Source organism: Anabas testudineus, chromosome 3, assembly GCF_900324465.2.
Source record: "Anabas testudineus chromosome 3, fAnaTes1.2, whole genome shotgun sequence".
Taxonomy (NCBI): Eukaryota; Metazoa; Chordata; class Actinopteri; order Anabantiformes; family Anabantidae; genus Anabas; species Anabas testudineus.
Genome location: NC_046612.1, coordinates 21,520,480 through 21,536,299, shown reverse-complemented (window position 1 = coordinate 21,536,299; position 15,820 = coordinate 21,520,480). Strand labels below are relative to the sequence as shown.

The 15,820-nt window shown below is 38.3% G+C and overlaps 1 protein-coding gene across 1 annotated transcript; it reads right to left on the bottom strand.

Annotated features, from left to right (window-relative positions):
• Positions 1–1,175: 1,175 nt before the first annotated feature.
• Positions 1,176–14,652, bottom strand: pepd (peptidase D). Its single transcript, XM_026378169.1, has 15 exons — positions 14,573–14,652; positions 12,770–12,953; positions 12,145–12,272; positions 10,847–10,910; positions 8,452–8,499; positions 8,044–8,105; positions 7,639–7,683; positions 6,197–6,272; positions 4,879–4,925; positions 4,239–4,307; positions 3,648–3,725; positions 3,203–3,351; positions 2,661–2,845; positions 1,900–2,091; positions 1,176–1,698 (listed from the first exon to the last, which is right to left on the bottom strand). Exons 1-15 carry the CDS (start codon positions 14,587–14,589, stop codon positions 1,555–1,557), a joined length of 1,488 nt encoding a protein of 495 aa, XP_026233954.1. The 5' UTR covers positions 14,590–14,652; the 3' UTR covers positions 1,176–1,554.
• Positions 14,653–15,820: the final 1,168 nt, after the last annotated feature.

The following is a 15,820-nucleotide window of genomic DNA, read 5'->3' as shown; positions in this document are numbered from 1 at the left end:
CTTCTATCCATTCAAATGCCACGGTTGCATGTCATTAACTTTGTCTTTTCTCTCTCCTGTAGTTGTGCTTCCTCCTCTGTACTCCTCCGCAGGTGTACTCTGCCTCGGAGCTGTATATGTCCTGCCCAGTGGTTTTTGTTGCCTGCTGTTCTATTATCTCCTCTTTCCACTCACCCCAACCAGTCAAGGCAGATGGCCACCCACCCTGAGCCTGGTTCTGCTGGAGGTTTCTTCCATTAAAGGGAGTTTTTCCTCTCCACTATCACATAGTGCTTGCTCAAGTGGGGTTGTTGGGTTTTCTATATCTATCTGTATACGGTTGAAATGAAAAAAAATCAAAATTACCAGGATACACAATTTATGGATATCAGAGTGAAAACCACTTTCATTGACGCCAAGAAAAAAGAGCACCTTTAGAGTGAAAGAAATTGCTGTCTCACATGTCACAAAGATGTGACCACTAGTTTTTTCATTTCTCTGAAGGATTGGTCTAGAAGCCATCTTCCAATCTGCTGGTGCATTCAGGCACTTGTCATCAAGTACACTTGCCACCTATCTCCTATAAGGTTCAGCTCACATATCACATACAATTCAAGATAATACTGAGGCTGATCCTGCTCATGACAGCTGGTGCTGACCTTAAATAAAGGTCTCCTCAGAGAGCATCCCCACATTTGACCTGAACTAGGTCCAGCTACAGATGTGAGTTCAATATCATCACTGACCCACAGAAAGGTAGTGAGCCTGGCAAACAGAAGTCTGAGCAGTGACATGGTTTTCAATATTTTGGCTCAGTATTCCACCACAATGGGTTTGGAACCGAAGACCCGAACATCTAAGGTCTAGCACTGACTGCAAAGGATTTTTCAGGATTAAGTGTTAAAATAGATACTATTATTAATTATCGGTACACTGTGGTACACCTTTTACAATTCCTAAATTGATTGTCATTACATCAGACTGAGGATGAGGAAATATCTCTGGTTTAGATCCTCCATTTAGAGGACGAAGGCTGGATAAACAATCTTCATACAATGCTACTTATAATAATACAGTCTGTGTTGATTTGATGCTGCTCACTCTTGTTGGATGATTCACAGAAATACTATAAGTAAATATCTGTATGAAGGAAATGTCTGTCATGCAAATCAAATAAACAAATCTTTTTCACACAGTTGCAAATTAAATGGTTTATTTATTATAATTTCATAGGACTTCACTTCTGAGTAAAAAATTATCAAAAATGAACCTTTTCCTCAGGAGGCACAGAGATGAATACATTTAATGTATTAAATTGTCAAAGTGATGAAACTATTACCACAATTCTCAACCATTTTAAAAGCTTTATAAAAGAAACGGTTGACATATTTCATTGTTTTTGCTTCTTATTGCCTCGTGCCGTCTCTAATACTCAATAACAATCTTGATTGTATCTGTTAATGCAGGTCATACAGGTACATGAAAGTAATAGAGAGAGTATTCTTTGTTATTGATCTGTGGTTAATAAAGACACTGAAGCGTAGCCAGACTTATCTGGTTAAGGAAATGTATCCTTTAGAGTTTCTCACTGCTAACAACAGTGCTGAAGGTTTTTTCAGAGTCGGCCATAAAAGCCTCAATCTCCTCTACGGTGCGAGGGACACAGGTCAGCAGCTCTACACCATCAGCTGTCACAGCAATGTCATCTTCAATGCGAACCTGCACACAGTAGTTGGAAAACAATGTTATGAAGTAAAAAATAAAAAGAAAATTGCATAAGAATCCATGTCCTACAACATAAAGTAGCCAACTATGTGGTGAGACAGAGGAAACCAACTACGTATACTTTATTTAAGATGTTTTACTTTCTTGACTTATTTCCCCAGGAATCAACCAATTAAACTGTGGTGCCGTACTGACCCCTCCAAAGCCGCGGAAGCGAGCCAGCACTTCGTTGTTGATAAAGCAGCTCTGAGCAGGATTGGCCAGGGCCTGGTCCAGCAGGTGGTTGATGAAGTATATTCCAGGTTCCACAGTGAGGACCATCCTCTCCTTCACCAGGCGGCCCATCCGAAGACTCCTCAATCCAGGCTCATCGACACGCTCCACCCCCTGCACAAGAAATAGTTTAATAAAAACAAACTTCATTTTATGCAATTTTCAAGTTTTATTTGAGAAATCTTGATTGTGATTTAAGTTTTTTTTAACAAGATAAGAAGAAAAAATCTACTTCAAACTGTTCAGATGAATGAGCTACTTGAGCAATCAGGTCAGTATTGTTTATCAGTAGATAAAACTGTATTTCATCCAATGACGAAACTTTATTCATATTCAGTAATTTCACAACGTACTTTACACTGAGAACATCTGCAACATTGAGCAGTTCTGCTGTATTTAGTTTAGTCAGATGTGCAATTGTACAAAACCCTGAAACAGTTTTTAGAGTTTAGATGACATTTCCTCTTTGTCTCTTCAACATAAACATGTCCTGTAGATCGACCTCTTTTTGTTCCACTCTCACTTCTACTTTGTGGTTCTCTCTATTTTTGATGAAAAATGGAAATTGAAGGATCAGGAGTTTCTTTTTCTTCGGCTGCTGTCTGGACATTTTGACAGTTACAGCACTAATTACTGCTGTCTCTGATGTGGACTGTAGCAGATTTGAAGTCTTCTGTTCTCACCTCAGGGTAGCCTCCCACGTCGTGCACGTCAATACCCAGCAGGTGTCCCAGGCCGTGGGGCATGAAGACGGAACCTAGATGGACCTTCAACATGTCTTCCACACTGCCACTGAGGATACCGATCTTTACAAGCTCCTCCAGGTGAACCCGGTCAGTCAGGCGGTGCATGTCTGTCCACTTCACACCTTCAACACAAGCAGCTTAGTTAATGTTAAGTTAAAGAAGACACAGCAATGCTTTAACCTAAGCTTTAGATTGAAATCCTAAAACTCAAAATGTAGGCTTTAAATACTATATTTACATTTTTATTGTACCTAGACGTGTAGTTCCCAAAAAATATTATTTACAAGATGCCTCTAAGTGAAATTAAGAGCAGAAAACTAGAGGAACAGGAAGCATAGAGAATAAAACATAATAATCAGAATGAAACCTGCACTGTTACCAGTTATGAAGGCAGAAAATTAACTTCCACCCACTTTTCCTCTTTTCACTTCTGTAGGTCACTGAAGTGTACTGCACAGCTAAACTGAAAACATGATAACCTGGTTTGATGGCAGCCATGACAGCTCGGGAGGACTTGAAGACGGCCTCGTAGACGGCCCTCTGGTCTGGAGTGAACTTTCCGTTTGCTGGGAAAGAGCAGGTGATGTCTGAGGTGTAGCAGTAGTACTCTCCACCCATGTCAAACAGACTGCGGGACACAAAATATCACAACTGATTCTGTCAAATGTGGATTGTGTCTAAATTGTTTTTGAGTTATTCACAGTTCAACAAATATGTATGATGGAAGAAACACTAAAGATCACAATTGTAAACACAACTGTAACACAGCTATTTGGAGCCATTTCAACAAAAGAGCACTGCATGTAGCTGATGGAGGTTGGCATTTGAACCACTGGTCTGATAATGATGCAACAGCTCCCCCTCTAGGTAAATTTGTAGAGTTTGTGAGGTGGCTGGATTTAAATCCTACTGACAACTACTTACCACATGTCTCCATCCATTATTGTCTTATCATTGGGAGCACCAGCATGGCCGTAGTGCAGGACAGAGGAATTGTGGCCTCTGATGTTGAACACACAATGCATGAATTAAAGACAAATAGCACATTAAATCATCTTTATAACTACTACACTACAAGCTGGTAATAGTGTTGAAGATTAAATATAAACCCACTGTTAAAACAATATGAGTTGCACCAGTTAGCAGGAAAATAACTGGTATCTCTGATCACTAGTCTCTAGTAGATACTCATTACACATGGCCATTAATACGAAAGGCCAGAGGATGATTACTAACAATGTCTAAAAATTCATCATTGATAATGCTACAAGCTGGCAGTAACCCTGCAATCAAGGAAAGTGATGAACTGCTTTAGCAAGCATGGTTTGTTTTGGGTGACAGGATACTGAGGACTTAGCAGGACTACAGATTGTTCAGCCTAATATGTAGAGGGAGCAACAAGATCCCTGTTATATACCTAATTAAACGCTTAAGTATGATATCTAACTAATAACCCTGAGTAATTAGGGTAAGTCTGAAATAAAAAAAGTAAAGAATTAATGCATAAAGACTTACGTTCCACAGATACAGGTGTAGGAGGTGTGGCGCATCCCTCCTTTGGTGTAGCAGTAGTGCTGGAACAGGCTGAAAAGAGGAAAAAGGAGAAGGAACAAGGTAAAACCAGGAAACTAACCAACTGCAGAACAGCAGAGTTCAGAGAAAACACCAATTAGCTGAAGGACTTTCACTGCCCTCTTCATGACTCCATGCTTTTAAAGAATTCCTTAAGCACTCATCCTTTAATCAACATGGTCAAGTACACCAGTCACCTCTATGGATCTTGCTGCACAGGTATATGCTTCCTGGTGTAATACAAACCTCTTCAGCTGCTGCTCCTTCCTACTGTCACATTTAACGTTTAACTATTCCAGTAATGATACTTTGTCAAATACTGACTTAGTGACTATAGTGCCTGTATCAGAATGATGTCATCAAAGACCATCCAGTGACAGGAGCAGAGATACAGTAGTGTCCATTTTCCATAGAGTTCATTATCATGTTCAATATCAGTATTTGAAAGTACAGTAAGATAAGCACTGGTAACCTCCATTCACTGTAGATATAACCATAGATAAAGATTAGCAGACAGACAGTCTGTATGTGTTGACACTAACTATCTGTTGATACAAATCTACTGACGAAATGCACCACTTGCCTCTCCATTTCATATTCTTTTTTCCCAGGCTTCACATTCTTCATCACCTACAGGGGAAAGGTACAATTATGTTAGAAAACTTAAAAACCACTACAGGGCAAAGTTCCTATAGATTCCTTTAAAACGGATCAACTTCCACTTGATACACTCAATCATTTGTTGTGTGTACCTGAAGCAGTAAACGTTCTTCCTGTTCTGATGTGACATAAAATGTTGTAATAGAGTTTAACTAATTATGTGCTATTTACTTGCTTGTGCAGGGTAACAACAATAGTAGGTAATAGTGCAAGTTCCTTTTTCTACCTTATGTTTATTAAGTGATTTTGTACTTCCCATGCCAACTCTACTTTTACATAACAATATAAATTCTTGATTATTACTTCATGTGCGTCTGCAGGATTTATGCAGAGTGAGCATAAAGAGTTCAAACATCAGTAAAAGTGCCATCAAGCACTTGTTCACTCTGGATAAGATTTTCTATTTTTACTACACACCTATATGGAATGTCATAAGTGAAAATCTCTTGGTCTTAAGGACACATGAATAACAACATACTGAAAACTAAATGTAATGAGAACAATAGTAGGAAGCTAATAGTGAACAATTTCTCACAGATAACACTGTGAATTAACTGATTATCCACAAACAATAAACAGCCTGCTGTGTTAATGGTGATGAAGTGAAATCTCGTGTAAAATATTGCTTTAATGGTACAGCTTATTGGTCAAAACCTATCTCTGTTAACTGCTGGCATCTGAGCTACTGGATAAATAAAATCAATAGCATTTAAACAGTTTATAGACTCAGAGGATCCTGACATCTTTTAAAATTATCAAAAGGATTCAAGCTCAGTAACCTGCTTGAATCTTGGGTTTTTAATTTCTAAGTCTAGACTTTCCATTTCTTTCTATTCTATTTATTGCCCCACACTGGTGGTAGACAGGGCTGGAGTTATTATGGGCTGGAGTTATTATGTTTGTCTATCTGTCTAAGAAATGCTTGGGAGAAATTCTTTCAACTCTAGCACCACTGTCCAATTGGAGTCATGGATGAACTGATTAAATTTTTGTTGCCCAAGGTCAAAGGTCAACGTGACACTGACTTCACATTAAGTCAGTTCTTGCAGCGAATACGTGTGAATGTGATATGTGAAGATATGTTTTGCTTTAAAAATGGCAAAACTGTCCAATTGAAGTCAGTGATGAACTGACTAGATTTGGTCAAAGGTCACACAAACTCAAAGCGCTACTTCAAGTTTTTTGAAGACAACAATTTAAGCACACTTGCAAATTGTCTATCTAACTGAGAGGCATCTTACCACTTTATGGGCTTCACTGGAAATCCTGTTGGTGTAGCGCAGGACCTCCAGCTCCATATCGGTCTTAATCAGACGGCTGCAGACAGACAGAAACAAGAAAGTGAGAGTGAGGGGGTAGTTCTCTCTCTCTGATCATTACACTGCTAATTTATCAACGTGTAGTACAAGGAACATACCATGATGTCCAACTACACTGTCCAAACCATAAACAGAATTAATACTCAACTCTCAAATTTAGCTAGAGGAATTAAGTATCTGTATTGTGATGGTGGTTAATTGAGATATTTTTATATTTGTCTACAAGTAATGCTAACCGAGTTAGAGGACAAATTTCTAGCACACTATTCACCATTCACAGGAAGATTGTACTGTATATAGAGTAGAGGAAACCTGTAATTTTTGAAATTACAGGTTCCCCAGTATTTTCTCCATCACCTCCTGCTTTGTTTTTCTGTGGGCTATACACATGATCTACTTCTCTATGAAACTTCTGCTTTCTCACACTGTCAAAAATCTCCATTTACAGTCCTGATATCATCATATCTGACCCGTGATCTCTCAGATTGTATCTCTTGAGGCAAACAGTGACTGGCTACTTTCTTTAAATTTGATTGCAATGCTGCCTGTACATCTTTCAGACATACGACAGACATCTTTCAACCCACCTCCTCCCTGTTACGTCCATTACCTCTGTGACATCCTCTAATTCTTCAGCACCACCACCCTCTAGACTCTGGGGGTTCTTGTCCTACTGTCCCAATTTCCTCTACTTAATGAAGATGTTTCATATTGTTAGAGTCTAACTGGCTACACCTCTGCATTGCCTAAATAAAAGACATTACTCACTTCCATATGATCACTTCATATTGACATTCCAGTAAGAAACCGTCTTCAAGACAACTGAAGTTTCTATATAACATTTCTCATTTGTTTGTGTTAGTAAAGCAGCAGCAGCACCAATATGGTGAGAAGTGAAACACATACTGAGAGTATTAATAATAGAACCACATAGATAACACCAGGCAATGGTAGCCAGTAGTAACACTAATGAAGGTTTACATAAAAAAGCCTATTAAAAAGAGCCCTGAGAGCTGTGGAGGGAAGAGGGGGCAGAGGGGTTCAATCAAGTCTTTCTCCCCAGGAGGTGTGCCTAAAAAGCATTCCTCTTTATTTCAGAAAATGTCAATTCAGACTCTAATGCCAAGGACAACCAGGGAAGCACGAAGTCCATTACATCTGTGCAGACTGGCTTCTGACTCTACGAGTGGAAAAACAACAAAAGACAAGCCCCTGTTTCTGATTGCAGACACAGAATTAGCTGACTGGGCAGCTGTAATTGCCAAAGTTTGTCATTTAAAAGAAGCAAAATCAGACTGTAGAAACTTTTAGGTAATTGAATTAGAGACAACAGACTTGTTATAAAACTAAATGTAACTACTCACCATTCCACTATGACTGGGTGCAGAAGAGTGTTGTTTACTTGGAATCTGAGAAATAAGCAACAAGACACAGCAACATTATTAATACTAATTCAATCTGAACTAAATTGATATACTACCTTTAAGAAGTTTGGCTCAGAGTGTAGAGTAGATAAAATGGTGCAATGTACTTGGATAAAAACAGAACTAAGAGTAGTGGTAAAGTCGGCAGTAAAACTGCCCTTAACTGATAAGCAACAAGCAAAAGCAAGATTTGTTTCTTCAGTTAAATCAAATTAAGTTCAGAATTAGGTTACTCAGCAACAATCTGTATGCATGAGAATCTGTTGTATCCTTGCTTATAAAAGAAAAAACAGTAACCTCTTAAAGCAAATTATGTTAAAGCAAATTAATGCCAATTCAACTTACTGACTAATTCCTTCAAAGGAGGCTTCACGGCAGATGCTCCCACTATCTGTATTCTGTCCTCGCTGCATGGAAAGAAAACACAAAAATAACATCACTACAAACTACACTAGAATGTCAGTGTTCAGTGCATTAAATAGATTTATATTCAGGCAGATCATCTCTCCCATGACAATATTTAATTAGTGTAAAAACAATTCACTTCCACTGCATCTTTAGCTGACCAACACAGAACAAACATTCAGACAGCAGCAGATATGTGGTATCAACAGAGTGTGACTGGAGACTTTACAAACCTCCAACCCAAACACACACTTGAAGAGTTGTTTTTCTGATCAGTCACCTGATCTTACTTCTTATATACACAAGGTGTTATAAGACTAATTCTAAGTAAGAATGAGTAATGTGTACCAGTGTCAGGAGCACTGCTGGTTTCAGGTTGGACAGGACATCCACAATCTGCAGGGAAGCAGACAGGTAGTAATTAGAAGAGTGAGATGCACAGTTGAACAGCAGAGAGGAGCAAGCACCAATTTACTTTTACTGTCACGCTGCAGAATAAAGGTCACGCTGGCGGGCGCCACTGTGGTTATGTGGCCTCTGTGGCAGTCAGCAGCACACAGAATGACAAACCTCAAGTGACTATTACCCCTCTGCCAATAGCCTAAAGGTCATAGAAAAGAAACCTGACTCACTGCTAACAGACACTGTAATATTTCAGCATCATTTTTATTACTAACCCAAGACATTTGCTTTATCGTCTCTGCAGGCAGAAAATTCCTAAAGCATTTTTAGACCCTGGAATAATTTCCATGATTGAATTTTTTTTAAATTATCACTCGTTTTTAGTTTTGAAATGAGTTAGGAAAATCTCACAAAACGTATGTTTCTCAATAAAACAGTGTTCTAGTGAATGAGTAGGTCTAAGAATAATTTCAAAACATGAGAGGCTGCCTTGATTGAAATAGGAGATAGAAAACTTTGAGTTTTAATTATATTTCATGCCTGAGTAAGATTTACTTCTATTTGCGTTGGTTGAGTTAAAAACAATCTTATCACTCAACTAAATTCAAAACAAAACTTAAAAATTTAAGTGGTGAATAAAAATATATGTGAACATTTTTTTTTTCCATTTCATTAAAGAGCTTCCCTGCAGATTCGTGTTATTATACATACTTGGAATTTCTCAAAATATCTTCCCAGACAAAATATTTTGTCAACAACAAATGACTGTATAACAGAATACTTAAAAACACATTTTTTTTTTCCCACCAACAACTTTCTCTTCAACAATTAAAGGTGAACTGTCTGCATGTTAAACAGTGTAGAGACTGTGTGCACTCTCCTTGACCATTTAAAATACAAAAAACTGCCCTAATGTTCTGCTAAAAAAGAAATATTACTCTTTTTATGTCCCTATACAGGCAGCATCGCCAGCTGAATGCTAAACACCTGCAAAAGATCTTATTGTCTGTCTAGATGGCACTGTTAGGCAAACAAATGGTAAGGCGGTTATAATATGAATTACTGTTTTCTAATATTATACTGTTGAGCTGCTGTTGCTTCACTGAAGAACTGGCTGTTTGTTGAAGTGATAATTTGCACCTCAACCTGTGACTAATTAGCAAATCTAACACCTCAGGCAGGTGCGGAGATGTAAAAATATTTGAAATAGAAGCAGCAGTATGAGTCATCAGATAGTTACAGGATAAATATAGAAATATAAATAAAAAGTATGTGAGAATCTTTCAAATGCAAACTACTGAGTGATTTGTTGGCCAATAAAAGCCATTTATATATATAATAATAAAAAAAACAAACAAAACAAACAAACAAACAAAAATATATATATATATATATACACACACAAATTAAATTGAAGACTGTACAATATAATAAAATATCATTCTAAATAAGTCTTGTGACTGAACTCTTTCAGAACAATTCACCAGTGTTGCAAACTTCTATCACATGAATTATCCTCATGATGTTTCACAGGCTATGTGTGAACAACCTGATGTCATGGACTTCTTCCACAGAGTATTCAACTTCAATTCCAAAATAGTTGGTATGCTGTGTAAATTCTACATAAAAAAATAATAAATCCTTATTTTTCTGTGAATAGAACATGATAAAAATGTACCATTTGAAGAAAAATATATGGTAATTTTAAAATTGATGGCAACAACACATCTCAAAATAGTTGGAAAAGAACCATGTTTACCACGGTGTAACATCCCCTCTTCTTTTATAAACAGTCAACATGACTGGAAACTGAGGAGACCAGTTGCTGGAGCTTTACGAGAGAAATGTTTCATTAACTGCTCAACAGCTTTTCTAGGCTTTTGTTGCCTCTGTGCCAACATTTTCTAAAAAAAAGCATATTTTTCTTCAAATGGCACATTTTCTCAGTTTAAATATTTTATGTTTTTATGTTCTATTGTGAATAAATATGCGTTTATGAGATTTGCAAATATAGTCCCAATCTTTTTTGGAATCAAGGTTTAACATCCTCTTGTGTGCATGCGCCCTAAACATATTCTACTGTGCAAAATCCTAGTACAGACCTAATACTGATTCTACTACCTGGTGTTACCAATGTCATCTTTTGATCATAGGTTCAAATAAAAGAATGATGGCTTTCACCTTTAAAACAGCCTGTGGAGGCTGGGTTGCCCTTTCTGTAACTTCATACCTGGGTGACTTAACATTAAGGTTCACTTACTGCACAGAAAAAGGTCACACACACACACACACACACACACACACACACACGGGCTGTAAAGACCAACACAGAGAGACTTACATCACAGGTATAATGCACCTCATCAACAGCGTACTTGTCCTTGAAATGCTCTTTAGGAAAGATCCTGCAAAACACACAACTCTTAAAAGAAATCAAAATATGACAGATGGAAAAACAGACAGTATTCAGGACAAGAATCAGGTATGGAGAGAAAAACCTACTGAAAAAGTCAATGTATTATAATGCTGATGAAGGAACCTCTGAGTGAAAGGATTCCTATTTGTCATGTTACCACATTCAGGGTAGGGAATTAGAGAAACGTGATTTTTCCCTGAGAACTCTGACTACTCTGCCATGAAAACACAGAACAGGGTTTCTAATCAGCTTTTTACAAGAGCACATGTGCAGGACAAAGGCTGCTGACACCAACCACTCTACTACTATCACCTGAGAATGCAGCTGGAACAAAAGGAGAGATCATTAAACAAAGTGATGCGGCCTCATTTTTAAATCAAGTATGCCCAAAATGCCACTACAACTGAAACCAACACAAAATTCCTTGTAGATGTCTAAATAAGTCACTTTCCACCATGTATTTCTTTAATTAGCACAGTTTGTACCGTAAAAAAAGATCACTGACTGTGTATCTCTCACAAAGCTGTCAGTTTTTGCACTTTGATTTAAAAAAAGTCTTTTTCTGTCTCAGTTGCATTTAAAATCTACAAACCAAGCTTCCAAAAGAAGCCTAAGGTAGAAAAGAAATCTGATTACACATCTATGTATATGCAGATTTCCTGGTTTCTCTGTGTATCCTGGCTACTTGAGTGCATGTATACACAGTCACGCTTTACATTTACATTTAGTCATTTGGCAGCACTTTTGGCCAAAGTGACTTACAAGTGACCTTCAAAGCAAGCAAAATATCTAAGCCTAGGAGAAAAAAGTAAAGTGCTGAAGGAAGAAATCTTTCTGTTTCATGAGGTGCAAGTGTGATTTTTTTCTTCTAATACTCAAGAGCAGGCAAAGTTGCGGCCGAGTTTGAAAGTGAGGCTGCTGAGCGTGCAGAGGTTGATAGCTCCTTCCACCATCATAGAACCACTGAGCTGACGAGCTTAGGCTGGGATTGAAACTATAAATAAAGATTCTTTAAAAAAAAATTAATTTTGATAGCTTGTGTGTTACAAATATCAGAGCAGATTTTCAGTGTAGTGAAATGTGCTTAATACGAACATGATTTGACTGTGTAGCACATGACTTTGTCTGTCAGCCGTTTCTCTACGTTCTATCTACCAGCTATGGACCAGGTGGTGATGACTGTTGGCCATGAACACAGCTCTTTGAAGATTAGTGTGACTCACTCTCCCATCCAAGTAGCGTAGCTTTCAGGCAGTTTGGGAACAAAAAGCATGGATTTCCCAGAGCCCACATCAATGGCTCCAAAACAGTCAGGCTCGGTTACTCCAAAAGCCCAGTGGAAGAAAGACTCCTACAGAGAGAATCAGCCAGGACATTAGTGAGGGAGATTGTAATGGTCAACTCCAAGAATACAGGACGTTAGCAAAATCTGGTCAAGTTAGTACATGGGACAAATCAAGAGCTCAATAACAAACTTTTAATGTGCCCATTGAATTTCGAGCCAGGGTACATGGTGTAACTAAGTGCTGTAATTAATGAGATCAGAAACAGAACAGAAAAGTGATGTCTCTACAGGGTTAGCCTACATAGTTTAATGGAGATTAACAGTCCCAGAGACGCTCACCACTGAACTCAATTTGAAAAGAAGGTGAGGTTTCTGTGGCATTTTAATAAAATGCAATGTTCCCTGATTGTTTGGGGTCATAACTGAAAGAATATGAACCCAACACATACAGAAGGACAGAAACTCACTGATGACCTGAGATCAACTCTGGGTCACTCATGGATGGATTGATAACAAATACAAGACCTTGCCCACAATACAGCATCAATTTTGCAACAACATACCTGCCTGAAAACAAGGTCCGTGTCCGTGCAGTACCTCTGCTTCTGCTCTCCTCCCTGCAGCACCACCACAGACTGTGGCACCACTCCATCTTTGGCTTTCAGCTCTCTGCACAGTCGTCCACGGTTCTCAGCAAATAGGGCAGCAGCCACCCTCAGGGTGTCATTACCCAGCCAGTAGACGGCTCTGCAAAAACAGGGAGACACAGATGATAGGGTGGCTCAAGGTGGAGCAGTGTTTGGAGAGACTGATTCAACTGGGCTACGGCCTAGATTAGGACTGCCCTGTCACAAGGTGCAGAAGGATATACTGTCCTCACCAAATATTATCTGGTGCTTTGAGGCATTCAGGAAGAGCAAGCATATCATTTTGAGTAAAAACACAGAGGAAACAAAAATGCTTATTCACAAAAAACCCAGTCAGACCACAGGAAGACTTGCAACTGGAAGGTCATAAAGGTTATAAATCTTGGTATTTGGCCATGGCTATGTTGATAAGATAACAAACAAGACATATCTGATTCAATCTGCACAGTAACATGAGTTCATCTATAACCTCACAGTATTTTATGGCTCAAGGACTTTTGTATCATTCATTGCTGACTGACTTTACAGGTCTAAATGCATCTCTGTGAAGACGGAGAGGTGAGGTGGTAAATTATGTTACTGAAGGAGACAGACAATAGCCCAGAAATCAATCAATCAATAATTTACTATGTCCACTTTTCTTAAGACGACTCACTAAAGTATTGATTAAATTAGGTTAGCTTTTGAAGTGCCGTCTGTGCTGCTCTACTGGATTATATAATATCATAAGGTGTGTCTGCTCTTTGCTCCATTCACAGCGATCTGAAGGTGCTGAAGATGCTAAATCTGCACACGGCTGACACTTTTATGATTACCACAGCAGATTCCTTAGTGTATAATGATAAATCTGATCCGGTGTCCTGTGAGATCATCAGATAATTATTTAATTACTGCAGCATACAGTGATTTCTGATTGATAAGCATTTGATTTATTTCAGCATTAGATACTGCATTTAAAAGAGAAAGAGAAAACAAACTGCATGCGGAAGCACTGATGGGAATGTATTCATTTCTGAAAGATGGAAAATACCAAAAACCAACACACACAACACATGACTGTAGTGAGGGTTTTGGTAATATTTCACAAGTTAGTATTTCACAAGTCGTTTATCCCTGTGAGTGCGGGCACAGTCCACCATGATAACTCTGGAGGGTCACATGATGATTAAATGGCTAACAACAACAACAAAAAAATCCGTTATACGAAAGTACGTCTCTAATCTTTTACTCAGATTTGAGCTGATTCTTGTGAAATACAGGTGTCAGAATAATTTCAGAGTAAATAAATAACACTCATCCTCCGGTGGATGTGTGAGCTCCTGAACGCAGCCAGGCTGCTCTGTCATGATGGGTCACGGTTTGATGTCGTGTCGAGCCAAACAGGTTGATTTAGTCAACAGTCTCGATAATTACTAATGATTTCTTTAACTATTACATTGCATAAACATGTGTACGTTGATTAAAGTTGCAGTTTTCCGTCTAGAAAAGTGAACTGTCTCGTATTCAACTCCACTTTAACACTGTTTGGTTTGAACTGCGCATGTTGACAGAAACCGTTCAGTCTTCCTGTCAACACCGCTGTTCAGCAACCTCTGCGGCTAAAATGGGAGCGACATATGTCGGAGCTGAGAGTAAAAGCCAACACTCTACACAGTTAAACTCAGAATAAATGAATAAATTTCTCCTGCACAGTGTCAGAAATCAGAAACGGAGACTCACTGTTGAGCTGCAGCCATGACGATGCTCTGCTCCGAACTGTGACGTGCGGACGGGAGGCACGTGATTGTTGTACGGCTCAAGAGCCAATCAGAGGACGTGACGTCGTGCTGCGTTCACGCGTTCAGTAAAAAACAGCTTCGACAGCGAGTTTTCACTGTGCATCATAGCTCGGGTTCATGTTCCCAGTGAGGCTGCTGTTTATAAAGAGCAGCTGACAAGCAGCAGGGATGGACTTCAGAAAAGATAAGAAGATGCAGAAAGTCACCCACAAAATGTCACTCATCACTGCAAATTCAAAAGTACTTGGAAAAGTACTGCACTACAAATAAGAACACTTCAAAATGTTATTCCAGTTGAAGCATTAAAACTACAAAGTACAAAGGAGGACACAAATAAGGGTACTGCTTTAGTTACTCATTTTAAAAATAATAATAATTATATGCTCTTGAAAAGCATCTCGTCCAGCTCAGATGTTGTGCAACAATCTAAAATGTTTGTCAAGTCAAAAGCCTTATTCCTGAAAAAAATAATCAGCCAACATGAATTTATTTTTTCTGTTCGCATATTTACTCTTCAGCTTGTAGTAATTTAGTCCATCCTTATGTACAGCTCTTGAGTAAATGCACTTAGTTATACATTTCACCACTGGAAGAATATAGGTACACAACATTTAAGTTACAGATAAATAGTGTAGCAAACATAATTGGTGGCCATAAATATAGAGTACAAATAGGGTATAAAATAGGTTATCTGCTGCCTGAAAGTTACATTTAAGCTTCAACTACAGTTCTACATGAGACTGTTGTTTTTTTTAAAAGAGGAATACTATAATTAAAACAGCTCACCTCATGTAGTCACACTGAAATGCTGCTTTCTGTTCTCTTTTTGTGTTGTGCTTAGGAAGTGAAATTATCCACTGTCATGAATATAAATGCTCCCACACTGAGAGAATTAGAACCTGTTCTGTAATCTACAGGCAGCAGACGTGTCTTTTCATATGTGTACGTGATGAGACGTTGTTCTTTTATAATGTATTTACACTTGATTTCTCATGTTTTTACAGTTGCTAGGGACTTGTTCAAACAAGAACATTTGCTTTATAACCAATGTAATAAAGGTTTACAAATTAGAACTAGAATAAAACACAGGTAATATTGAACGTATCAAGTGCCCATGGGTGTGGGGAACACAGAAAACCTTTGGTTTATCTATGAACAATGAGATAATAGACAACTGTGAGTATTCTTA

Excerpts from the sequence above, each read along its gene's own strand:
- pepd (XM_026378169.1), bottom strand. Across the intron at positions 4,308-4,878 it reads AAAGAATATGAAATGGAGAG|CCTGTTCCAGCACTACTGCT; the intron begins GCAAGTGGTGCA and ends TCCTCTTTTCAG. Across the intron at positions 1,699-1,899 it reads GCTTCCGCGGCTTTGGAGGG|GTTCGCATTGAAGATGACAT; the intron begins GTCAGTACGGCA and ends TACTGTGTGCAG.